Source organism: Lissotriton helveticus, chromosome 3_1 (genome assembly GCF_964261635.1).
Source record: "Lissotriton helveticus chromosome 3_1, aLisHel1.1, whole genome shotgun sequence".
NCBI classification, from domain to species: Eukaryota; Metazoa; Chordata; class Amphibia; order Caudata; family Salamandridae; genus Lissotriton; species Lissotriton helveticus.
This window is the reverse complement of record NC_136061.1, coordinates 1753574989-1753601899: the sequence shown is the minus strand read 5'-3', so window position 1 is coordinate 1753601899 and position 26911 is coordinate 1753574989. Positions and strand designations below refer to the sequence as shown.

Here is a 26911-nt window from a genome sequence, read left to right as displayed (position 1 = left end):
GGGACAGACAGACATATAGAGACAGGGACAGACGGATAGAGGCGGAGACAGACAGAAAGGCAGAGAGACGGAGGGGGAGATTGAGAGGGAGATGGAGAGAGAGGGAGGGATAGGGTGGCAGAGGTAAGGGGTGGGAGGCAGAGGGAGGGAGACGGCGACCGAGATAAAGGGAGACAGAGGGGGACAGAGAGAGGGAGACAGACAGAGGGAGATAGACCGAGGAAGAGAGAGGGGGACAGAGAGAGAGGGAGACAGACCAAGGGAGAGAGAGGGAGACATAGAGAGAAGGAGTCAGACAGAGAGGGAGACAGAGAGGGAGGGAGACAGACAGAGGGAGGAAGATAGTGTGAGAAAGATAGAGGGAGGAAGATAGAGGGAGGGAGGGAGACAGAGGGAGGGAGACAGATGGTGACAGACAGAGGGAGAGCGGGAGAGAGACAAAGAGAGGCCGAAGGCAAGCCCGTCTGCGCCCGTCCGCGCCAGACCGTCGCCTGTTGCCTGATCCCCTGCTGGTTTTCCTTTGCATCGGCAGTATCGACTTAGAGGTGAGCAGTGTCATAATGCTAACCTACACAAGTGGGGAATTGAAACATCTGAATCCAGGGGGACTAAGGGACCAGTTAACTCAGGTTTTAACTTCTTTTATTGAGCCTCCTCAGACCGTTACATTTGTAAATCCTGGCATAGTCACTATAAGGGGCATAGCAAAGACCGCCCAGTTAACTAGCACACCAACCACACCTGATAGGAACTGTCCGGCAAAAGATGCGATCATCTCGGCATTGTATCTGAATGCCCGCTCAATACCTAAGCATGCCATCGAGGTATGGAGCTTACTTGAGGCAGATAAACCGGATATCTGCTTCTTCACGGAAACTTGGCTGCACAGTCAGGCGGCACCGGATTTAGTGAATGCCTTCCCCTCGGAATATCGCATAACGAGGGTGGATAGCGAAGAGAGGGGGAGGTCTAGCAACTGCAGCCAGACTCCCTATCGAGGTTAAGCTATTGGAATCTCTGTCCAGTCCTATGCTTGAAATCATGATAGTGAATCTACAATTTTCCCGAATGGACAGCTGGCGCGCCGCCTTAGTGTATAGGCCGCCAACCAGTAAAACTGGCTTTGTTAACCTAATACTTGAAACAATAGTGGCCCATGCCCTGGCCTCTGAGAATTTCATCCTGCTGGGTGATTTCAATTACCATGGGGAACTTTCTGGAGACCCAGAGACGGATCTTCTAATTAGTACTATGGAAAGCCTGGGTCTTACACAAAGAGTCATGTGCCCCACCCACTGTGCGGGTCACTCTCTTGACCTAATCTTTACCAATTGTTCCAAACTCAATACGGAAGATCCTCTCCCCATGATTTGGACGGACCATTATCTTTTAAAGTTTAGTTTTCCATATAAGTTCTTAATCTACTCTGTGAACGACATTAGAGTGCGGATCCGCCCATGGCATAAACTCACACTGGAAGCATTCCTAGCCCACTTTAAACCCGGAAATTGTCCCTTTCTTTCTTTAGAGCAAATGGTAACTAATTTGGAGTCTTCCATCTTACAAGCCTTAGATCGAACCATTCCTGAAACTGCCGTTAAGGCAAAATCGACAGCTTCTCCATGGTTTACGACCAATCTAAAGAAGGACAAACTAGCTAGCAGAGCTGCGGAGCGCCACTGGTGGATATCCAGAAAGGAGGTGGACAGAGCCAAGTATAAGCTGTTCCATCTTAGTTATATGAAAAATATAAAAATGGCAAAGAAGACTTACTTGACGAAGCGGATAAATACCTCGGCGAGCTCCAGTAAGGAGCTATATAAGATCTTGAAGGAATTTACGTCTCCCCGCGCTGAGCAGTCTTTGTTTAATCCAACCCAAGAATGGGTTGAGTCAATGGCAACATTTTTTGAGAATAAAATCAAAATATACACTGCTTTCCCCATCTCAGACGCAGATCACCACCCATCACATAGTAGTCTGATAACGCTGTCGCCCGGGGGGGTCAGTAGCCAAGCCTCTCATCTGACTGAATTCGCCCCCATCACTGTTGATGAGACCCTGAAAGGCCTTAATAAAATAAAATCTGGATCGCCTACGGACCCGTTTCCCCCCCCCCCCCCCCCGCCGTGGTACGAAAATCATGCCCCTGCTAGCAGAACCTCTCACGGCCATATTTAATGCCTCGTTGGAGCAAGCGCGTGTTCCTTCCAAATGGAAGCACGCCCAAGTAAAGCCGATCCTAAAGAAACCTTCGGACGATCCGACTCTACCATCCCACTATCGGCCATTATCGCTGTTACCTTTCTTTGGGAAAGTGTTGGAACTTCTTGTTAACAACCAGCTGGTCGGCCTACATTGAAGCATGCGGTTCTCTTGACCCCTCTCAGTCTGGCTTTCGGGCCGCCCATAGTACTGAGACGGCTGTGGTAGAGATAGTGGATAACATCAGACTCGCGGTGGATAGGGGCGACTCAGCGGTCCTCATCCTCCGGGACCTCTCTGCGGCTTTTGACACCATCTCCCACGGCATTTTGAAACATCGGCTATGGGAGATAGGTGTCAGAGGGGGGGCCCTGGGGTGGATTGAGGACTATCTTACTGGCCGCCTTACCACCGTTCGAGTCGACTCCTTGGTCTCCGGCAGTCGCCCTGTGACTGTGGGTGTACCTCAAGGGTCGATTTTGAGTCCGTTGCTCTTCAACCTATACTTGACTCCCCTGGCTAAAAATATTAAATCATTTGGCTTTGAAACTGTGTCATATGCGGATGACACCCAGCTGTTGATCACGTGCGGTGTAGATTCCACCGACACCTGCACTCGCTTCAAAAACTGTATGGTTGAGATCAGCAGCTGGATGCGGGGATATAAGCTCCAACTAAACGCGGGCAAGACAGAAATCATCCTGTTTGGTAAGGCAGAGAGGTGCTGGACCCGGGAGTGGTGGCCCGCTGAATTGGGTGTATGTCCAACCCCCAAGTCGGTGGTCCGCAACTTGGGAATTATTATTGACAGCACTCTGTCTATGAAAAATCATGTAGCCAGGGTCACTGGTACCTGCTACGGAATAATGCGCCGCCTCAGAAAGATCTTCAGGTGGCCCTCCATTGAGGCCAGAAAACCCTTGGTGCAGGGCCTTATCATTAGTCATTTGGATTATGGTAACGCCCTGTACCACGGCTTGAATGGGGACCTACTGGCGAAGCTGCAGATTCTGCAGAACACTGCGGCTAGACTAGTGCTGGACATGCCGCCTAGAGCTGCTTCTTCGCCGTATCTGGAAAAGTTGCACTGGCTTCCCATTCGGCAAAGAAGCCAATTCAAGATCTTGAGCCTTGCCCACAACGCACTGCATAACAAAGGGCCTCGCTACCTCCAAAAAAAACTTAATTGGTATGTTCCGAAAAGGCTCTTAAGGTCAAGTAATAAGTCTCTGCTGACTCAACCTCGTGTGCGCTCCTCTAGGTACGGCCAACGCTCTTTTTCCTACCTCGCCCGTACACTTTGGAATAAACTGCCCGCTCACCTCCTTTCCATCGTGGAGCACCATAAATTCCGTAAGGCACTGAAGACCTGGCTTTTCCCAAGCAGGACCCCCTGTGTTGTGTAAGCCTCTTTTCTCTTCTGTCTTCTTTTTTTCAGTTTTCTTATGCTGCAAGCGCCTTGAGACCTCACGGTGAAAAGCTGCGCTATATAAGAACTTCTGACATTGACATTGACAGAGGAAGGGAGACAGAGAGAGAGCGAGGGAGAGATCGAGAGAGGGAAGAAGACAGCGAGAGAGAGATGTGTGTATGCCAGGTCTGGTAGCTCGGTGGACGAAGGCGTCCACTGCAGGTGCCTGAGTTCAAACTCATGGTCACAGTTTTTTTTTGCTCTAGCCTCTCCCCCCTCCCTCACTGACCCCGCCGGTGCAGCCCTCAACCAAAAACCACACTGTAAATTTGGCCCCAGAGAGAAAGTTTGTGAGTACCCATGGCCTAGATCATACAATCTGATCAAGAAGGGAAGCTGGGATTGACATGTTTTTTGTTTTCAACCGGTGTAGTGCAGTGACCAGGTGACTATTTCATCCTCTCTCCTGTTTTATATTCAAGATTAATGCTTTTTCTTTAATTATTTGAGGAGCTCCATCAGTACATTGTATTAAAAAAAATACATATGTTCCATTTTAAATCAAGTTGAAACAAGATATTCTAGAAAAAAAGTACAAAGTGAAAATAGAGTGATCTATATTAATGTCAATATCATCAGTGGCGGCTGGTAAGGGGCCTGTGGGGTGGGGGTTAGGGGAAAAAAACATATCAGATCGTCACCAGCTGCTGCCTCTCCGCCAGGAACAGGAAGCACCCATGCTTCCAGACACCCCGAGCCAATCACGACGCTGCTGAGGATAGCATCGTGATTGATCTGAGTACCATGGTTCGGCACTCAGACAGGTGGTGGGGGCCTGGGCATGTTTTCCACACGTTCTATAATGCAGCCTTGGTCGAGAACATGCAAAGTGCGCAGGACTAGCCAGCCGGAGACGGGCGGCCGAACAGTCATGCGCATTTTAGGTGCTGCAATAGCCACTCCTCCTCCCTCTGGATCAAAGTGCACAGCCCTGCCCCGCCCTATCCTGGTGGCAATAGGAATGCAAAAAATAGAATGATAATAACTTCCGTTATTACCATTTTATTTTTTCCATTGCACTGCTTCAAAGCAGTGGGGCAATGCTCCTCCACCTAAGCCAGGGCCCCGCCGCTGGCACCTGTTTCCCCTGACTTAAATTCAATGAAGGCAATTTCACTGGTCTGGAGAGCCCACCGACTTCACGTCACTCGGGTGAAGTACAGAGAAGAGCTGCAAACAGAATTTCACACGCAACCAACACCTTACCTGCCAACTCAAACTGTGCCACCGTGTGACACACGATATCGGCTCCCATCACATGATCTCCCGGTGAGGAGCCGATATCACTAGGAGGCAGGGAAAACGTTCTGAAAACCACTGTAAACAGTGACTTTCTGGGTCATTTCCAAGGCTTTCAACTTCCGACGTCCATTAAGGGGTGAGAAAACACCCCAGGACATTTGCACCAGCCTCAGCAAGCTTTTTGGGGCGGGTGGGGTTCAAAAGTGCCTTGTAGGTACTTCTCAGCGCAAGGTCACGCCCCTTTCAAGGTCCCACCTCCTCCTCACACAACAAGATTGTTCTTCAAGTTGGCAAGTATGCAACACTGTGCAGGCTTTTTTCATTTTTTTAATTCTTTGGATTAGGGTTGGCATCTCAGTAGGGCTGACTCCCTGCAGAGGGCTGTGGAAGTGTCTGAGAAAAATCATTAGCACGACACCCCTCACCGGGAATATTCACAGCACTGCATGGTCTTCACTGCCAGCGCATCTGCAGAATGAAAGTGCTGCTTGGCTGCAGGAGTGGCAGAGGGGACAGAAGGAGTAGATGATTGAGGTAAGACGTGTTTTGCAGCAGAAGCAAGCTACATGAAGGCTCAGCTTGTTTTAGGCTTGAGGTTCCAAAAGCATTTTGAGCTTAGCCAGAGCCATGCATCCCGCTCAAGCCTTCCGTGACTCACCCACTTCTAGGAATGGGGGACAGTCTCCATCCTCACAAGGGCTTTTTCTCACTTTATGGCGTACCCTAGTATCTCTTTAGCAGTGTACCATCATTTATAACTCTGTTATGCCCTGATTCCTCTGACTGTCACTCCTAAGCTCCTTCTTGACTTCTACTTGTTCTACCTCTTTTACATTCTGTCCTGTACTGACCCCCTCCCCCCTCCCTGTATGCCTGCCTAATGCTAAATTCCCACAACGCACTGTCTTTCCATCCAGTGAGCTATTGCAGTCCTGCCAACCTGAGCCAAAATCTCTGGGTGAGGAGGGGGCGGGGCCTTTGGAGGGGGCGGACACTAGTGCCAGAAATACCTAAGAGGCACTTTTGCCCGTACACTGCCCACAAGCTCCCTTAAAAAAAAAAAGTTTAAAAAAGCGTACTGAGGCTGGTGGCTATCGGGGCTGGACTGGGATCAGCAACCAACCCTGGCAGATTGCTGCTCGACCAGCCCTGGGATGGGGGTGGGGCGGGAGTGGGGGGTGTGATGCTAGTGAGTAGCACTGCTACCGCTTTTGTTACAGGGGGCCAGGGGCGGCTGGTGACATATTACAGTGGTGAGGCGCAAACTGATTTTCAAGTGCGGGCCCCAGGCCACTCAGGCCGGCGGCGTCCCCCCCCCCCCCCCCCCCCCCACCCACCCACATACACAACACTCTAAGAAATATATTCACACACGCATACACACAAACACATCCATTCACAACACTCTCCACCAAACATTCATGCATACACGCACACTCGCACCAAACACTTTAAAATAAAAGAAAAACACACACTCTTACCTTGCTGCCGGTCCCGGTCCGCGCCACCTCTGGGCTCTGCTCCCCACACGTCACAGGCTCACAGCGCCCCTGGCCAATCCTGGCGCCAGGTGCACAGGTACCATTAGGGCTCCTGATGGGCATGCGCAACGCCGCAAAAACACAAGTGCGCATGCGTGGGCACGGGTAAAAAATTCACCCTCCGTCCCCACGCATGTGTACTTGTGTTGCCGCCTGTACAATGTCAATCAATCAACATGACGCCCGCCCCGCGGTCTGACGTCATGTTGATTCATTGACATGATTGTCATGAGGGAGCTGCGGGCGGCGTCGGGCAGGGGGGGCTACGCCCCAATGGACGAACCGCGCCTGCAGGGGGCCGATATTGAAAAACCAGCCCACTGGGGAAGTGCCCGCTACGGCCAGTCCTGCCCGGCTGCTGATGTTCTGGTGTGTTTTCACACCCCTTGATGGACGTCAGCAGTTCAAAGCCTCGGAAACGAGCTGAAATTCACTCTCTGCAGTGGTTTTCAGCTAATTTTCGCTGCCACCATGTGAGTTGGCAGGTCTGACATCGTTCTGTGGAAGACAACTCCATCCACAAGGTTTCTTCCTCATCTTATCAATCGTGTTCCCTCCTTTTTCACTGTCCTGGACCATCGTCTCAACCTTTCCAGTCCCCCCTTAGCATTTTAGGGTGACGTATGGTGCCTTTATATACAAATTTGCTGCATAAGATCAAAGTTTGGAGGAGAAAATGACGTCACCCCTTACCTGGAGGATGATACTGCATTGCTCATTAGCGGTACTTCTACCACCCACTATCTGTGAAAGCAAACGCCGCACTTGGAGCAGATGACTACTTCCGCCCTTACCCATGGAAGCACATCGCTCACGGGAAGACTATCACCCTAGCCCTTGCAGAGTGTGAAGTCTAACAGCCCCTAGCACATGTGTGTACACTGGCACCGTTCTGTGTAACAAGGCAAGTGTTTTAACAGAACCACAAATAAGCCTGCACCATGTTTGTGTTTAATATTGTGTTTGAACTGTAAAAATATAAAAAACGTTTAGGGACAAAGCAGCAGGCCCTGGAGGGGGAACGCAGCTGGAGACTGTACAGAGAAGAGGCCTTTTGATTATGGGCCTGATTTATGAGTTTCGGCGGTCCTGAAGCGGGCAGCACGCCACCGCCCTGCTCCAGGACCGCCAAAACTCGCCACCACCCGCCCACCAGATTACAAGTCATTTTGTGGTCCGGCAGGCAGGTGGGCGGCGTGGCGGCCCGCAGCAGTGCTGTTTAAAGACTCGTTATGAGCCTTAAACAGCACCGCCGCGGGACCGCCAGTGCATGTTCCTGCATGGGAAGGAATGCACCATGTCGTGCATTGCTTCCCATGTAGGAACTGGGGGTGCAACTCTACAGAGGGCACAACATGCACCCCCGTGGACAGGGTCAAGAGGGGGGCCCTGTGGGCACCCTTTCTTTCCTCACTGCCAGCTGCTACATGGAGGGAGAACCTCCATGACACCGCTGTTGGTGAGGAAAGTTGTAAAATATTTCAGGGCACCACCAAACATATTGCAGCCCTCAGACCACCATGGGACAGCCAGTTAAACACTGTTCCCTGCCGGTGGCACCGTGCGATGGTGGTCCGACCAGGGCGGTTTGACCGGCCCCGCCGTGCCCCCATGAGTCTTGGACCCTGTGAATTTGACAAAACAGATTAGATTTATGGAGCAATAGAAATAGGGTCTTTGGGGAGGAGTCTGCAAATCTAATTATACAATTTAAACAAACCTTTGGTCCATTTCCTAAGTTTTAATTGGTTAGTAGATACACAACATTTATAGGGTCTAGGGGCATTCTGAATAGTTCTTCTAAAAAAGAAATAATTTCTAAAGCATTGCTTGTCTCTGATTTAGTGCAAAACATTTTACATTCCCCTAAAGTAGCCAAGTGAATGACCTACTTTCATCATTAAATTGGCCAACAATTTGTCATCCATCTGCTTTCTTTCCTTCTGTAGAAACAGATGTTTGAACGCTATAAAGTTATTTAAGGTTTCACTCTCAGTATGACATTCCTCGACTCCATGTGTACTGCATTTTTTCACTTCACGAATTTACCACATTTCTTCAATCCATTAATTTACCAAGGTTCTGCATCTAAGCAATATACTCTTAATTGTGCGCGACTTACATTTGAAAATTGTTTTCATTTTTAACTTTTTTTCATTTTTAACTTACCCATATCATTTCTGTAGTCTGTTTTCTTGAATATTATTAGCCTAGGTCATAAATAAACCTGAACTGTATTGTTATGCTGCAACTCGTAGTTCAAGAGTGTTTTAGTCAAGTTACTTTAAGCATCTTGTCAATTTTATGCAGCAGACTTTTGGCAACTAGCTTGGGTACTTTTAGAGGCAGTGCAAAAAGAAAAGGTTCTGTTTTTAATGATTGAGTATTTCTTTACCTTCTAAATTTGAAAGGCAGCCAATGATTAGGAGCGGTAGTGAGGTGATGGTGTGGGAGGAAGTAGTTGGGGTACATTGCAAAGCCTGTAAGATGAGCTGTGAGACACCTTTGCTGGTGGGTGCACTGTAACATGCAGAGCTTGAACTGTGCCGGCATCTCACTTGATTGTATGATGAAGGCTGTGCAAGGAGGACCCATTTTTAGGTAGATGCCTATTGGACAGTATGTCAGTCTGGTTACGAAAAACTTCTTGGGGACATTCTGAAAACTTCCTTGGGAATGCATTCCGTCCATTGCTTACCCATTGGCTTTGTGTTTTGTAACTCACAGTTGCTTGCTTTCTATTTGCTGGCTTTATTTGTTTTAGGTAGTCCAGCATGTCTATTTCCCTCCCCTGGAGCATAGCTTCTTTGCCACCTCTCCGAGTGGCTCTTTGTATCCTTCCACAAGTGTTCACATTCTGGGAACTCCTTTTTTTCTTTTTCGTGAGGCACTCCAAAAGAGAACATTGGGTTTCTGTCGTCTCCCTTGTATGCTAGATCAGGAAGCAGCAAGCGTGTTGTATGTTTTTTAAAAATGTTTCCTGCCTCCTATCTCTCTGTTTGGCTGATTCTACTTTTTTTGGCCACTTTTATCATCTATCTAGCAAGTCTGTGAGGTACAACATTCTGTCTACAAGCTTCGTTATTTTGGTCAGTGCTCTTTACTAACAGCATAACTTAAACAATGCTCTTTCTCCATAGACAGGGGAAGTAGGGGAGTGGGGGGGGGGGCTTTAATAACCATGCTGGAGTTCAGAAATGAATGAGCAGTAAACATGACTTTACATTTAGTTTTTTATATATTGTCACATTTGCTGTGCATAAAGACAAGAGTAAAATGTTATGCTCCGTCTTCCAGGGAGCTTGTTGTGTACTTTTCTTTATCTGACTGCGAAATGAGAGCATTTATGTTAGTCTTGCTGGGTACAGGAATGTGAAAAGGCTGTAGGAAGTGATTTTTTTCTAGCACACAGCAAAATGTAAATATCTGTAAATTATCTGTACAAATACTTCAGATTATATATCAGAATTTAGGAAAGCACAAAATAAAGAACATTGTTTTGTAATCCTGAAGTGTTGGAAACGAAGTGTGTTGGAAACAAATGCTTTAATCAGATCAAAATAAACCAATGCACCAGGTGATGCTGAGTTATCATTTGTGTGTTGTATAATGTTATTAGTGAAACTGTATGTCTGTGCAAACGTAATGGTAATTTCAATTGAAAACGTGCTCGCTGTAATGGCAATGCGGCACCACACTATGCATACTCCACTCTACATCACTCCACTCTAAGACACTCAACTCCACTCTACTCCGCATCACTATACCCTACTCCACTCTCTGACACTCTTAGCCATTCTGCGCCGCTCCACGCCACTTCACTCTATGCCATTCTTTGACACTCCACTCTGACACTCTAGGCTATGCTACTCCATTCAACGCCACTCCAAGCCACTTTAACTCCACTCTATGCCTCTTCACTCTACACCACAACTCTCAACTCCACTCTGTGGAACTCCACTCTACAACGCTCCACTCTACTATACTCTACTCCGCTTTTCTCTTCTATGTGCCAGTCTGCAACACTCCACTGTATGCCATTACACTCTACCCCACTCCTCTCTGTGACACTCTACGGATCTCTAAACTACATCACAACAATCTACGCCACTCCAATCTATGACACTACTCCACTCCACAATATTACTCCACTTCACTCCACAAAACTACTCCACAATACTACTTCGCTCTAAGCTACTCCATGACACTCTACTCTGTGCCACTCTACTCTATGCCACTATACGAAACTCGACTGTACATCACTCTGCTCCACTTTACGCCACTTTACTCTACTCCACTCTACGACACTCCACTGTACGACACTCAACTCACATGCTACTCCACTCCAGTCTATGACACTACTCCACTCCTCTACTCCACTTTACATCACTTTAAACTATGCCACTCTACTCTACACCACTCTACTCTATGCCTCTACTCCACTCGAGGACCCTCTCCACCACTCGACTTCAGAACACTCTAAGCCACAACACTCTAATCTACTCCTCTGTACTCCATTCCAGTCAACAACACTTCACTCTGCTCTATGCCACTCCAGTTCACTCCACGCCAATCTCCTCTATGCCACTAACTTTTAACCATGCAGAACAGCAGCCATGCTGTTGTACAACATTGGTAAAACTCACTGGCAAAGCCAATGGCTCTCACATAAAGGAGACCCATTGGCTTTGCCAATGTTTGTTAACCCTGGCTCTGTGCCATTCTCATGTGATATTAGGTGTTCGATCCCTCTGTCTTATCTAGCTGTAAACCCGGAGTACGCTCTTTCAAGTTCCCTCGTTTTTCCTTTGCAGGGGATGGGTGTGGGCCCACCATGGTAGGGCTTGAAAGTGGGACGCTGGCCTCCAGGAATTACCCGGGCACCTACCCGAACAGCACACGCTGTGAGTGGCACATCAGGGTGGCCGAGGGGTCCACTCTTACTTTGATCTTTGGAGACTTGGACCTGGAGTACTCGCCACGCTGCATCTCTGGGTCGCTGACCATCTCCTCCCAAGGCATCAGCTACGGTAAGAGGTCATGGGTGTTGAACTCAGGATGTATAAAGCTTCAAGAGAACTCCTTTCCTACTACTCAAAGCAACTGGAGACCTGACTGTCTCAATGGGACATGGTTTCGGCCAGTAGACATTTCTTGACGAGGTTGAGGCTGATGTTTGTGAATTCTGGGGTTTTTCCTCTTAAAAAAAAGATTGAAAAACCACCAAAACGATGAGAAAGATTGGGCGTGGTCATAGTACTACTTTTAACCCGTTCCGTGCTCGTGACGGAACCACTCCGTCATGAGCCACAGACGCGCTGTGCTAATGACAAGAGGTTCCGTCACGCCGCGGCCGCTCCGCCCATGCTGCATCAATTCCGCGCTTGCGCGGCTGAATTAATGAGCGGTTGGGGCCGTGACGGAACCACTCCGTCATGAGCACAGCGCGCCCGTGGATCGTGATGGAGTGGTTCTGTCACAAGCATGGCGGCGCCGCGTGACACCCCCCCTCCTACCCCCCAAGCGCCGGGGTAGAATTACCACGGCGGCCAAGGGGTTAAAAAGGGATCCACAGACAAGATGGTGTCCCAGGGGTTTTCCCCCAAAAAACTGAGGAAAGGTGATAAAAAAGAAACTTAATATAACAAAACATTATGGCCACTGTATTCTCTATTTTCGAGTCCTGAATATGTTAATTACTAACATGCAACCCATTGTGGTAAGATGTCTTGGTAATACCATTTTTGAGTTTAGCATTTGTCCAATTCACGAAGATCTGAACATTCCCCCAGTTGGTTGAATATCATTTTCTTTTTGTTGCACTGTCTCTTCGGTTGATTTGGTGATATTGCTTGTCATATCTCCTCTGGTAGGCTGCTGCCTCAGTAGTTTGAGTTGTCTCATCGGTTGAGTTGGTTGCTTACTCAGTTGGCTTACTTGTTCCCTTAGCTGGTTCTGTTGTGTCCTTGCGTGAGTATCCTGCTGACTTGGTCATCCGTTGTCTCAGTTGCTTGAGTTGCGTGAGTTTATTCTTAACTGTTTTTAGGTCGAGCCCGGGCAGAGTATTTGCTGCTCTGCGAGGCAGGCTGTATTTGCGTATGGACTTAAAGCTCCGCCCACTCTCCAACCATATTTTTCATTGGCTTGTGTCATGGGCCTTTTTAAATGCTGGCTTCTGATTTGTTGATAGGCTTGTTAGTTCCTCCTTAGTACCGCCTTGTCTTAATTTGCAACCTTCCATGAGGACTGGCCCTTTCACTTCTGTTGTTACACGGTATGTCTTATGTAGTCGGTAAGCACTATTTTCTTTAATGAGTTTCTCCTACTGCAGGCACAACATGCTTTCCTGCAACATTCAGCCCGCCATGCGCTCTTTCACTTTCCAGGCAGCCCTTGACAATGGTGTCCGCTTCTTTGAAGTGAAATAGGTCTCGCATTACAAGAGTTTGAGCTATTGGCATTATAAATGACAATGCTTTTTATTTATGTGTTAATTATGAAACCCGATAAATAAAAGGCATTGTCATTTAGAGTACTAATCGCTTAAACTCTCGCCAATGCGAGACCTATTGTATTGCAAATGCTTGTCTTTGTTTGTTATATTGTCTGCTTGGCCAATTTAACTGTCTTCACATTTATTCAGTTGTCTTATTGTTGTAGTTGTCTTCTCATTTTTTTTGTACTGTCACCTTAGATGGTGTTGTCATTTCAATTGGTTTGGCTTAGTTGCTAGTGTCTTCAATTTTGTTTTCTCTGCATTTGTTTGCTTTCTCTTCTCAGTTGGTTTAGTTGTCTTCTAATTTGGTCAGTTGACTCAATAGTTGTCTTTCCAGTTGCTTATGCTGGCTCCTCGCATAGTTTCTTCCTTTTGTTGTTTTTTTTCTCAGTTGGTTAGGTTGTCCCTTCATTGGGTAGTTCTCCTCAATTGTTGGTTTACTTGGATTCTCATTCGGTTTTTCTGTTTATTCAGTGGGTCGGTTTGTCTCTTCAGTTGGTTGGGTTAGCAACGTAGTTGACTGAATTGCCTTCCGATTTGTTTAATGGTTAGCAAACCTATTGTATTGACAGACCATTTCTTTGGTTTGTTTTCCAGCGTGTTGTGTGATGGAATGTTGAGTGACGACAAAGGCAAGCCCTGCTAAAGAAATGGTGAACACTGTGTGCTTAATACCTTAATCTCAAAATATTTTACTGAAATGAACAGGTGTGTCATACGAGGCAATCTTCTCCTTTTCGTCATAACCAGTTGAAGAGGTGATGGGGTCAGCCAAAGCACTATAAACTTTGAGTAAAAACGCTCAAAATGTCTTACACATATCTAGGCAAGGATGTTTGTTCTGGGGAAGAGTAAGTAACTTGCTAGCCTTGTTTGTACTTCAGCAAAGTAATGAGCCATTTTAGTCACCTAAAGGGCCAGTCGAGCCAAGTGAGCGGTAGCTCCAACCATTGGAGAAATCTTTAGCCACCAAAGGGGGACCCTCCAATAAATTGTTAGTGGCAATCACGCCAAGTGAAACACACGTTTGCCAACTGAAGACTGGTGATGGACACTTATCCGATTAAGGAGTCACACCCATCTAACAAAGCATATGCTCACGTCCAGCTTGGCAGAAGGTCACAACAAGCTAACTAGGAATTTTGCCTGATATGGCTGTAGCTGGCTATGCCTTGTCAGCACAAGTTAGGCCAGGTGTCTCCAACCACTGGGTAGTGAGCTATCCATAGCTTCCAGACAACTTCAAAGCAGCTCGCAGCCTTGAGTTAATTTTTAAGCAACACAGGTTCACATTTTTTTTTAATATTAAGGGAAGGCTGTGTTTACTTTACATTATTAACATCAAGCTGCAGATAGAGGAGACAGATAATGAGCAGTGCTCAAAAGGATTTATGGGCCAGGCTGGGTCACAGAGGTGAAGAACTGAAGCACTGAAGTATTTGATTCTTAAATAAAAGTCCTTGTGGAGCCAGTCAGTCAATAAAATCTCCAGGAAAACACCAAATTATTTCAATGTTAGGCCCTATACTACTAAAAGTACCAAAAAGTTATATAAGTAGATAATTATTTAAAAGTTTAAAAATATTCAATAAGAGAGAACCTGGGTTCCTGTGTACATTTTGTCGCGCATACATATGCCTAAAGTTACACATTATCCATGTATTACTATTCTTGTGAAGTCAATATTGGAGCGTAAGATTAAAATTATGTTTCTGAATGCTTTTGAATGGGAGAAAATTTAAAGGAAATGTTACCTAAATTGTTAACTTTTCATTTTAATTTTCTCCCAATTCAGACGGCTTTTGATACTAGTGCTCGGCAGACACCGTGCCAAATTTTGTAACTGAAAAATAGTCCTTTTATTCAAATGGAAGAAATTTAAAGTGAAGAAAACATTTTCTATGAAATATTAAGTATTAATGTCTTTCTCCACTTTCAATTAAGCTAAATACGTCTCATGGAGCATGTTTATTCCCTTAAAATTCCTCCCATTTAAACAAACGTATTTTTTTGTTATAAATATGGTACCATGGCTCCAGGACACTGGGAGCAAGATGCTTGGTGTTTGTTAATTTGACTCTTCGAAAAGGGGGAAAGTTTAAATGAGGAGTTCTATGGAATCCATATAAACAAAGTTAAGACTTCAGTTTAAATTTTCTCGATACAGTGCCATATTTATAAGTGAAAAATACAGCCATTATTATAAGTTGGAGACATTCAAAGTGCAGAAAAATGTCCCATATTCCAACCATTTTTGCAGAATTTTTTTTGCACTTAACATTTTTACCATTTGTGTCTTACATGTAATGAGGCCACATATGCGAAAGGTATGTCCTGAACCTCAGGCACATACAACACAGTCTCTCACTCAACTGAACACATATATCACACGCACACATGTTCATACATCCCCGAAACCACACTCTCACTGACACACATGGCAGCCCTTTCATAGTCCCACTAGTCAAAGTATTTTGTTCTCACCATAGCATTTGGCTCTATGGACATTAGGCTTAAAGTCAATTAAACTGGGAATGGGGGTGTCTGGTAACAATGCGCGATTTGCTTAGCCCTCAGTAGTTCACAATGATTTTCACTGATCAGAAGTAGCTCTCACTACACTAAAGGTTGGAGACCCCTGAGCTAGTCTCTCTTCCTGATATGACACTCGGCTTAGCCATACTGGCCTCTTAGGAAATCTCGGAGTTCCTGACAACCCACTCCACTGGCTTTTCCTGCAATCTTCCCTTCCAGTAACAGAGCAACAGTTTGCAACTGTCGCACGTTATAAATATCATTTCCCCTGCTCGTTCTGTTTGTTTTAGCCTTGAACGCAAGTTTAGTCTAAGCAGTAGGTCTCTGTTTTATCTTCCAGGAAGTGCGTGGGGTGGCCATGACCTCTACATGACTCACCCACTGTCACTTCCTCTGTCGGTTGTCGGTGTGGAGCCGCAGTTTGTTTTCTGCCTCAATTTTGGAACTAGTAGTACCTTGAGTGAGTCCTTTCCCATTCTCCCCCTCTCGTATCGTGTGTGCTGTTTTCCAGTTCCGAATGTCCTCTGAGAATTTTGAGCCCACAGGAAGAATATTTGAGGCTTTTGATCAAGATAATGTTTGAACCAAACAATAATGGTTTCCATGCTGGAGTCTCCATTAAAGTGTTTGTTGAGAATGCTAGGAGTGACAGCACACTTCAAAAGGAATACTATGATTGTGGGATACTTCTCTATTCAATAGGAACCACAAATTCCATCCCTATACTCTGTGATTTAAAGATAAAGAACGAATTTATGTGATAAATGCTGAGGTCATCCCAGTGGAACCAGTTGGAGTAACATACTTAACCGCTTCGGTGCTGATGACGGCCCCCGCCCGTCATGCACCGCAGTGGGCGTGTGCTGATGACGGCTGGGGGCCGTCATGAACCCGCCCACTACGGAAAACGCCGCACAGGCGCAGAATCGCGGCCGCGCCCAAGGGGTTAAAACAAGCATTAGCAATTCAGATGGTTCTACCTCATAACTGAAAGCGCGTCTTTAGTGACAGATACATTTAGACTTGCAATAAGTGAACATCCATGGACTCTGTCACCCATCCTTGCAGCAATACAAGGATCAGGGACAGAGTCCATATATGAACCTTCATCCGTCAAGTGGCTCTTTCTTGCATTCACTCATTCTAATGTTTGCAATAAACGCACAATCTTAACATATGCAAGAAATGAGAAGAATACATTGAAGTTAGCAGCCCTAAAGGATTATCTGTAGAGCTGCAGGTTGCTAAAAAAAGAAGAAAATAAATTAAAGGGGATCATAAAAGGAAAAAATGGAAAACTAAATGACTGGCCCAGCTGCCAAAGCCTTAGAGCACATTCGTTTTCAGGCGACTATGCACATCTGATCAGGCAAAAAGCCACCACTCGCAGGGCAACAGAGACAATTGCAGAGTTGTGTTTACTCTTTGCCCGAAGCAGTGTGCTGTAAAGTGCAGAAGCGGAATGTGAGTGGCAGTCAGACAGAAGAGGGCTGACCCAAAGACTCTGTATGTATGTGTATTCATGTACAGGTTGTTTATGTATTTGCAGTGGCCCAGACGCTACACCTGCTAGACCACCCGGCACCACAGTGCCAATGCTCAACCCCTAGGGAATGCCAAAGGAAGCACCCAACGCTAAAATCCCTGCCTGTCACATTAATCTGTGAGATTTCATGTAACAAAAAAATCTGTCTACAGGCTTTAACATCTCTCAAAGGAATATGCATTTTCCATATGATTTTAACAAAATATAAGCCAAGAGTACAAATATTATTATAATTTTCCATAATATCAGATCAGACTTACAGCATCTGACATAACTTTTCCTAATGAACCATCGGGCCAGTAGTCTTCTTCACTGGCTTATCAACATAACTAGCACAGGCCTACGATATCTGGTACAAGCTCTCTCACGGCGTGGCCATCAGGCAGAAAGTCAGCCAAATTACAAATATAAAAAAAATTACAGGTGGCAAAACGAAATATAGCCTCTCTTAAGAAAGAAGTCTAAAAAGCATTGTCACAGCACTATTCTTCTACCGCAAGGGTTTATCTACAGGGGCGTGGCTATGGGAGGGGGGCGTTTGGGGTGTTACACCCACCCTAAAAAAATATTTTCAGGTGAATAAGTGGGTACTAGTGCTTTCAGTCGGGTACGGTAAGGTGTCAGATTTCACCTGTGATTTGTGCATATACACTCTCTCATCTCTGTTTTGAAGGTCCCAAAATGTTTTTTTACAAAATATTGTGTGTTCTCTCACTTAGTACTCCTATTAATACTTGTTCCTCTCCTTTTCCACTGCCTCTTAAGCCCCTCTCATACGCCCCGATTGTTTTATAATATATTTTAACATTATATGCCAGCGTGATGACCGGTAAATCCGATGATCATTCCCCCCATCCCTGCCCCCCATCTTACCGACCAAGCCACGCCCCTTTTTATCTGAGAGAGTAACCAACAACAACACCATTGCCAAGTTCACCTGTGAGATTCCATGCAACAAAATGCTAGTTGACCGCCTCCAAAACTGTTTAATAAGAAGCCACCCTTAGTGGTCTATTGACTTTCATAAATGTATTTCACTATAATTAAATCAGGTCTACTACCTTTGTTGTAAATGTTTATAATCAATAAATTAAATCCAGGGCATCTGTCATTACAATTCCCAATGAACCAATCATGCCTAAAGCCTTCCTCCTTGGACAGTCATCACAATGAACTGAGACCTCCTGCATTGAACATAAGCTGCCGACCATCAATCAGTCATACAATCATAAATGTACAAATATATACAAAATTACGATTGGCAAAACAATATACCCGCAAAAAACACAATGTGGAGAGGGCCTAAGGGGAAGAAAAATATTTAGAGACCAGCTTGCATCCTGTCCCCCAAACTAACAAATTAATAACACACAGAGAATGCCAAGGGTCTGTAGAAAAACTGTCAAAACACTGTGAGGATACTGCATACTCAATTGTAGTGTGCAATGAAAGTTGTCCTACGGGGAGGAGGAATGAAACATGTAGATTAAGAACCCATCAGCCCACCTGTTGGCGGAGCCTCATCATCTGAGTTAGAATAGGAAACTGGTATCCACTACACACCTCTTGAGATCTCTTTCAAGGAGTGCTTGTGTAGGATCCACCAGAAAGATGGATAGCCAACAGGTAGTGTTAGTAGGATGAAGGGAGAAGTTGCAGTGCTCTAATGAGTGTGAAAAGAAATTGTGATGATGTTAAAAATGCCTGTTATGATGCCAAGAAACAACTTTATTGGGAGTGATCAACATAACGGCATGATTAAAAAGCAGAGTGAGGATAGTATGAAAAAATTACTATCAATTATGAGTGATGAATGGTTGACATGTTTCAGCCCTTCAGGGCTTTCATCAGGACCTATAAAGTACACTACTGCAACAGTGAATAAAGGAAAATTGTTATATAGACCTACCAGTAAAATGTTGTTACCTGGTGGTTTTATATCAGTGTTTCAAAGAAACTCTCCTAAAAAGGAACAAACAGAGAAAACAAATAGAACACATACAGGGAAAACAGATGTAAACATTTTAGAAAACATCCAAGTATGTGTATATCAACATAACACACTTTGTTATGGAAAACTCACCCATAATTGATATGGAATAGGCCTCACCTCGCCTGGCACTCGCTCAGGTCTAAGAGGCCCCGCTCTGAACATAGGGAAAAGAAAAATAGATTGCATATGTAAATCTATCTATCCATCCCAGGCAACCATCTATTGGTCATGTATTAGTTTTTATTTTTATTTTTGAAAAGACCCAATAGGATTTTTAGGCAGTGACTTATGGCAGCATTTTGCAAAAAGAGCATATGGATGAAGTCAGCATTTTGAATTGGTCTAGAAGATTATATATACTATATAGTGTAAGCGTGAGCACTCAGAGGTTTCTATCAGACAACTCTCTTCTCAGTTGTAGCTATGTATACGGAAAAAGAAATCTTAGGCATGTCGCTGTCATGCATGAGATAGGCTACAGTTTATGTTAACAAGAAGGGAATTACCAAATTGTGAAAAACCAGGGTGCTAGCGCTAAAACCAGACACAAACACTGAAATAAAGGACATAGCAAAAAAGTAAGCATCAAGGAGGAATTGCAATCAGAACCCGTATTACCATCAAACGGTGTTGTGGAAAAGGTACATTGATGACGTCCTCGTAGTGTGGCGTGGAGACTATCAGTCTGTACTTGCTTTTCAGAATTGGCTTAACAACCAGAACCAATACCTAAGATTCACAGTGGAATATAGTAACACACAACTTTCATTTTTGGATCTATTGATCACTCCAAGGGATGGTCACCTAGCAAGCAATTTATACCGGAAGCCCATGTCCAGAAACTCGTTGCTCCGGTTCGACAGTTACCACCCACACTCTCTGAGAGAACCTGCCCTTCGGACAATTTCTGAGGGTCCGGAGAAATTGCTCTGAGAAATCAGATTTCCAGGAACAAGCCCTTGATTTATCTACGAAGTTGAAGCAACGACTATACCCAAGTAGGTTGATCAAAACATCATGTAAGAGGGCCTCTAACAACCATCGTGAAGCCTTATTAATCATTCCAGCTGAGAAAACACCTCTTGACAGACTAACTTGTGTAACCACCTTCAGCACGGTGTCAACATCACTCCAGAAGATCATCAGACATAATTGGTGAATACTCAATACTGCGGGTGATAAAATTCCATCACCTCTTTTTTCCTTCAAGAGAAGTTCAAACCAGAAACCTCTGAGTGCTCACGCTTACACTATATAGTTAATATAATCTTCTAGACCAATTCAAAACGCTGACTTCATCCATATGCTCTTCTTGCAAAATGCTGCCATAAGTCACTGCCTAAAAATCCTATTGGGTCTTTTCAAAAATAAAAATAAAAACTAATACATGACCAATAGATGGTTGCCTGGGATGGATAGATAGATTTACATATGCAATCTATTTTTCTTTTCCCTATGTTCAGAGCGGGGCCTCTTAGACCTGAGCGAGTGCCAGGCGAGGTGAGGCCTATTCCATATCAATTATGGGTGAGTTTTCCATAACAAAGTGTGTTATGTTGATATACACATACTTGGATGTTTTCTAAAATGTTTACATCTGTTTTCCCTGTATGTGTTCTATTTGTTTTCTGTTTGTTCCTTTTTAGGAGAGTTTCTTTGAAACACTGATATAAAACCACCAGGTAACAACATTTTACTGGTAGGTCTATATAACAATTTTCCTTTATTCACTGTTGCAGTAGTGTACTTTATAGGTCCTGATGAAAGCCCTGAAGGGCTGAAACATGTCAACCATTCATCACTCATAATTGAAAGTAATTTTTTCATACTATCCTCACTCTGCTTTTTAATCATGCCGTTATGTTGATCACTCCCAATAAAGTTGTTTCTTGGCATCATAACAGGCATTTTTAACATCATCACAATTTATTTTCACACTCATTAGAGCACTGCAACTTCTCCCTTCATCCTACTAACACTACCTGTTGGCTATCCATCTTTCTGGTGGATCCTACACAAGCACTCCTTGAAAGAGATCTCAAGAGGTGTGTAGTGGATACCAGTTTCCTATTCTAACCCAGATGATGAGGCTCTGCCAACAGGTGGGCTGATGGGTTCTTAATCTACATGTTTCATTCCTCCTCTCCGTAGGACAACTTTCATTGCACACTACAATTGAGTATGCAGTATCCTCACAGTGTTTTGACAGTTTTTCTACAGACCCTTGGCATTCTCTGTGTGTTATTAAAACAATATACCCCCCCTCTGAAAATGGCTAAGCAAGAATTACTACCTTGCTACTCTTCAATTCCAAGTGTTGTCAGAGGGCGTAACCCATACCTAAACCCTTGCATACTGTGGTTATCTGTGAGCTTCCATGTTGCAAAATATATGTCTACAGCATTTAATACAGTGCATTGAGAATCCACCTATTGGCTTTAACACATGTTTTTCACAATGAATAAGTCAGGCTTACTGCCTTTGTTGTAACGTTTCATAATAAACAGAGCACGCCTGTGGCAGCTGACAAATGTTTCCAATGAATCAATCGGTCCTACAGCCTTTATCACTGGGTTGTCATCATAATCATGTCACGCGTACTGAATTCTGAAAATGCTATATCAAAAGGCAACCCACAGTTGGCAAATAAATATTCAACTTCTCATAAGAGGGATAACAAGGACTTTCAAAGTGCAGGTCTTCCAGCCACAGGGTTTGTCAGAGGGGGTATCCTGAGAATGAAACCAAAACCCTTGCTTATTACAGCAATCTGTGAGAATACATGTAACGCAACACCTGTCTACAGGCTTTAATACAGCGTAATAACAATCCACCCTTTACAGCTTATTGGCTTTAACATTATTTTCTCAATAAATAAGTCAACTCTACTAGTGTTTGATGTACATTTATGAGACGCTTTCACGTCACATTTATTCTTAAATGTTTTGTACATGATTATTAAGATTGTGTATCTGTGATGTTGCAGATAGGGAAATGGGTGAAGGCCTATTAGCTTTAACATGGTTTTTCCAATACACAAATCAGCCTACTATGTTTGTTGTATATTTAATATTTTCATAATAAAAAGATTAGACCTATGTCCTCTGACATAACGGTTTCTAATTGACCAATCAGGCCTATGGGCTTTATCACTGGCTTGCTACAATAACCAGTGCATCCCTACTATATGCCGCATGTTTTCTCACAATGCAACTGGTGGTATACAGCCATAAAATTACAGATATATACAAAATGACAGTTGGCAAAACAATATACAAACCTTCGTAAGATGGCATAACAAGCCTTCTCAAATGCAAATCTTCTACAGGGAGGCTTAAGCAAGAGTTTTGGGGGTGGTTACCCCCTGCCTACTATGGTAACTTGAGATTACATATAGGAAAGTACCGTTTTATAAGCTTTAACACAGTGTAAAGGCAATCGATCCTTAAGGGCCTGTTGGCTTCAACATATAGCTTTAACCCATTGACACTACTGATAAAGCATATTCACGAACTGTATCAGACTCGTCTCAGCGATGGAACTGTTTGGTAAGTCACCCTTAACTACCAAAAGCATTGCAATGCCAAACCAGCTGTAGATTGTGCTCTAGGCAAATGGCTATAACATAACCGCTCTGCTGATGGTAGTCACTACCTCTGGAAGGATCAACTTTCTCGACTTTGGAGGGGCATGGCCACACTTTTTGGAGACCTTTCTCATTTCACCAAACTGACTAAACCTGGGTCGCTCAAGACAACATATGTGAATCTAGAGGGGCATTCCAACTTAGTGCCTTAGGGATATAAAAGACATCAGCTGACTCTGAAATCACTTTGTGAAACTGCTCGGTATACATACCACCTCCCCTGACTCTGACCGAACTCCTCACTGGATCTCTGGATGTAGGAGACTGTAGAGTAGACATCTTTGAATTTGTGACAAATAGCTTCAAATGTTATCTTATTGTAGGAAACTTAACACCTGAAAATGTATGCCTCTGTTTTGCACACAGGACACAGCAAATAAGCCTGCCCACCAACTATTGGCTTCACAAAATGTTGAGCCTCCTGAAAACCGAACGTTGAGACCATCACTACTTTTTAGGTCACACCCACAGACATCTTTTTGCTGTCTGTGGCCAATTACCTCTTGCATGCAGTAGCAATTCTTAGAGGAGTCTTTGGTTCAGCCCATTGCTTACTATTTGTTGACTTTCTTGTCAATCTCATTTGCTTGACACGTGGTGTAGCAAGGTGCAATGCGCCCTATGCAGGTATGGATATTATGTCCTATCCCCTGTTTTGGGAGTTAAAAAATAGCCACTGATTGGAGTGTAATGGGCATCCAAAAACATGATGCCTCTGCACCTGCTGCACTCTGTGCTGTTGATAGCTACGTTTCGACTGTCTACAGAAGTTCCAGTGCTTTAAATGGGCCGGTGTTCACCAGTACCGAGCACCAGCACTTTTCAGTATTATCCCCCTTGAGTACCTAAACTTCTCCTTGTGTCAAGAGAGTATTGGTACTCCAAGAGGCATGCTGGGGTTGGGCTTGGGTATATTGGTACATGCAGCGCAGTTGCTGCTTAACGGGACGCTTTCAACAAAGGGAGCCTAGACAACAGTGAGTGTATTGCAACGCTAGGTTGCTGCAGGAAACCGGCGTAGGAAGGGGAGTGCGGTGGTTGCAGGTCGCCCATGGTGTCATCACTGGAGGGGGGGTGACAAAATGGCAAAAATATGTATGTAGTGAAACTTTTCAGGTCTCACCTAGCGTTCCAGCGTGCATGCGTTGCTCGCTCTGCTAGACGTATTGTGGTAGAGGAGATTTCAGAAGGGGACTTGAAGCCCCGCCCATTGGCTGGTGTCATCGTTTATGCTAAACGGTGACCTTCGATTGAAAATGAGGCTTCTTTGTTAGCGCCCTGTCTCCTTTTGGGATGGCCCATCCGGACTGGATAGTTTGCTTTACGGCTGTTGTGAAGGTATTTCTTATCTAAAGGAGGCGTGTAGTGAAGGGTTATGCTTCAGAAGTCTGTTTTTTTTCTACATGTGATTTGTCTGCCCGTGACCACATTACAAAACAGCACAACGCTCAGTCTACACCGAAATAAAACGTTCACGCTACTGTATTTTTCCTCACCCTAAATCAAATATTTAGTTGAAACAGATTTATTTGCTGATATACATACACCATCTCACCCCTCTGTCTCTAGAGAACACGTGTGCACCATCTCCCCCCTCTGCCAGCCGCCGAGGCTACCTTTAACTCTTCAACCAGTCACTGCTCAACACCAGAGTCCAGTCTTCCTTTGTTGTTTATTGAGGTCTCAAGACGCCCCTTCACGCCCAAGGGGCTTCTTTTTTCTTGGCCTTGCTGTAGTGATGTTCTAACAGTAAAAAGTTGTGAGATCACCATCATTGCTGATATAGGTGTGGGATCATTATCACTGCAGATATAGGTGTGAGATCGCCATCACTGGAGATATTGGTGTGAGATCCCCATTACTTCAGATATAGGTGTGAGATCACCATTACTTCAGATATAGATGTGAGATCAATATCACTGCAGATATAGGTGTGAGATCACCATCACTGCAGGTATAGGTGTGAGATCAACATCACTTCCGATATAGGTGGGAGATCACTATCACTGCAGATATAGGTGTGAGATCACCATCACTGCAGATATAGGTGTGAGATCACCATCACTGTAGATATAGGTGGGAGATCACTATCACTGCAGATATAGGTGTGAGATCACCATCACTTCGGATGTGGGTGGGAGATCACTATCACTGCAGATATAGGTGTGAGATCACCATCACTTCCGATATAGGTGGGAGATCACTATCACTGCAGATATAGGTGTGAGATCACCATCACTTCAGATATAGGTGTGAGATTACAATTCACTGCAGATATAGGTGTGAGATCACTATCACTGCAGATATAGGTGTGAGATCACTATCACTGCAGATATATAGAATAACGTGTTCGGTATACGAGAGTTTAAGCTAATGGCATTATAAATGACAATGCCTTTTATTTATGTTTTAAAAACTAAAACAAAAATAAAAGGCATTGTCATTAACAATGTCAATAGCTCAAACTGGTGTAAATGTGAGTCCTATTGCATTGCAAATGCTTGTTAGTTCAGTCAACAAACGCAAGGAAACACGGCTGAACTTGATGCGGGGGGTTGACAAGAACTTTTCCGCACCGGATACCACTTGACCTTGCTACACCACTGGCTGCTGCTGCCTTACACTCTGACAGTGTGACAGGAATAACGGAGTGTGCCCTGACGCCTCGAGCTCCCGACAATGAAGTTGTTGCAGTCAGAATGTAAGGCTGCAGTGCTGGAATGCACTCGCCACTGACTATCAGAGCTCAGAGCGCCTAACGCCTTTCGGCCAAGTTCGGTTCTTGTACACAGTGCACAATTGGCACTTTTTTGCAGATCTAAATAGCGCACACATGGCACAAGGGAATTAAAGTTCTTTAAAATGAGAAGTGCAAGTTCTATATGAAAGCATACTTTTTTGTTTTTATGGGAGAGGTAGGTGAAATCCCAGCGTCCCCTCAATGTCCTATGATTCTGGCCAAGTCGCATAATCTCCCTGTGCAATAAAAACCACAAGCATTTCCAATGCAATAGGTCTCGCATTTGCAAGCGTTTAAGCTTTTGGCTTTATAAATGACAATACCTTTTATTTATGTGTTTCATAAAGCAACACATATATAAAAGGCATTGTCATTTTTAATGCCAATAGCTCAAACTCTCACAAACGCAAGACCAGTCGAATAGTGGCTGCACCCCTTTCTTTAGATGCTCTTGCCATAGTCAGGTTACAATGAGCAGCATCTAAAGAAAGGGGCACGGCCAACATTAAAGTGATTTTGCAAGGACAGTAACCGGAGCCAATTGAAAAGATGGGTGGGGAAATGGGCAGAGCTTCAATGCCGTACCTCAATACAGCATGCCTCCGAGAGCAGCGCATGCACTGCCCAGGCTCGACCTAAAAAAGTATGCTTCAATGTAAAACTTCTGCTTCTTAGGTAAAAAGCTTTAATGCCCTCTGTCCAGGTTTGCACTATATAAAACTGCAAACACACCAATTAACGCCCTGCACATATCAGCCGATTTGTTAAATGCCTCGAAGTCACGCACCCTAGACACGCCCCTACAAGACATTCAAGACCCATCCCAATCAATTTGGTGAGTGCCGGCATTTCTCTTTTTCCATTTAAGCACTGTGCAGAACAGCACAAGATTGGCACTGGAGGTGGGATATGGGTAGTTCTGGCGGCGCCTTCTGTTATACTGGAGGGTGTCCAGCGTATGTCCAGATCAGTAGCATGTTTTCAGGATTCCAAATGACTATGTGGAGGAATTCCATGTAGGTCCTAAGAACCGGTGGGCCAATAAATGCTATCCCTGTGCAAACTCCTGGTGGTGCAGGAATCAAAAGGGATCAGAACTTCTAGGCTTGTGGTAAACACTGCTCCCCTGCAGTTTTCACTTGGTAAATTGCAGCAGGCAAAACCTTCCGAAATGTTCTAGCGGAAACCTACATGGGGTCAATTTTAAGACAAGCCGATGTCAGGTGGGCACCACCAAATCTGCAGCTGGTTATTCGTTTTTTCTGTAGAAAACTCAAAATAGAAGGTATTTATCTCATCCGATAAATAGCGTACCCCAGGTGCAAGAAATACGTCACCCTTCCCCAGCCCTCATGACATCCTGGCTTTACAGCCGTTGTATATACATTTACCTTATGTGGATGGATGTCCCGAGAACCTGTGTGGTGTCTGGCCCTCCTGTCACTGCGCTGGACACCCCATGCTACACCTCTGCGTCCCCAAAGTGCTTGGAAAAG

At 44.8% G+C, this 26911-nt stretch overlaps 1 protein-coding gene across 1 annotated transcript in view; it reads left to right on the top strand.

Annotated features, from left to right (window-relative positions):
- The window catches only part of LOC144823759 (discoidin, CUB and LCCL domain-containing protein 1-like), a 260003-nt gene that overhangs the window by 75503 nt on the left and 157589 nt on the right, over positions 1–26911 (top strand). The window contains exon 2 of the mRNA XM_078682569.1: positions 11274–11489. Within this exon, the coding sequence (XP_078538695.1) occupies positions 11274–11489 (216 nt within the window). The remainder of the gene's footprint in view (positions 1–11273; positions 11490–26911) is intronic.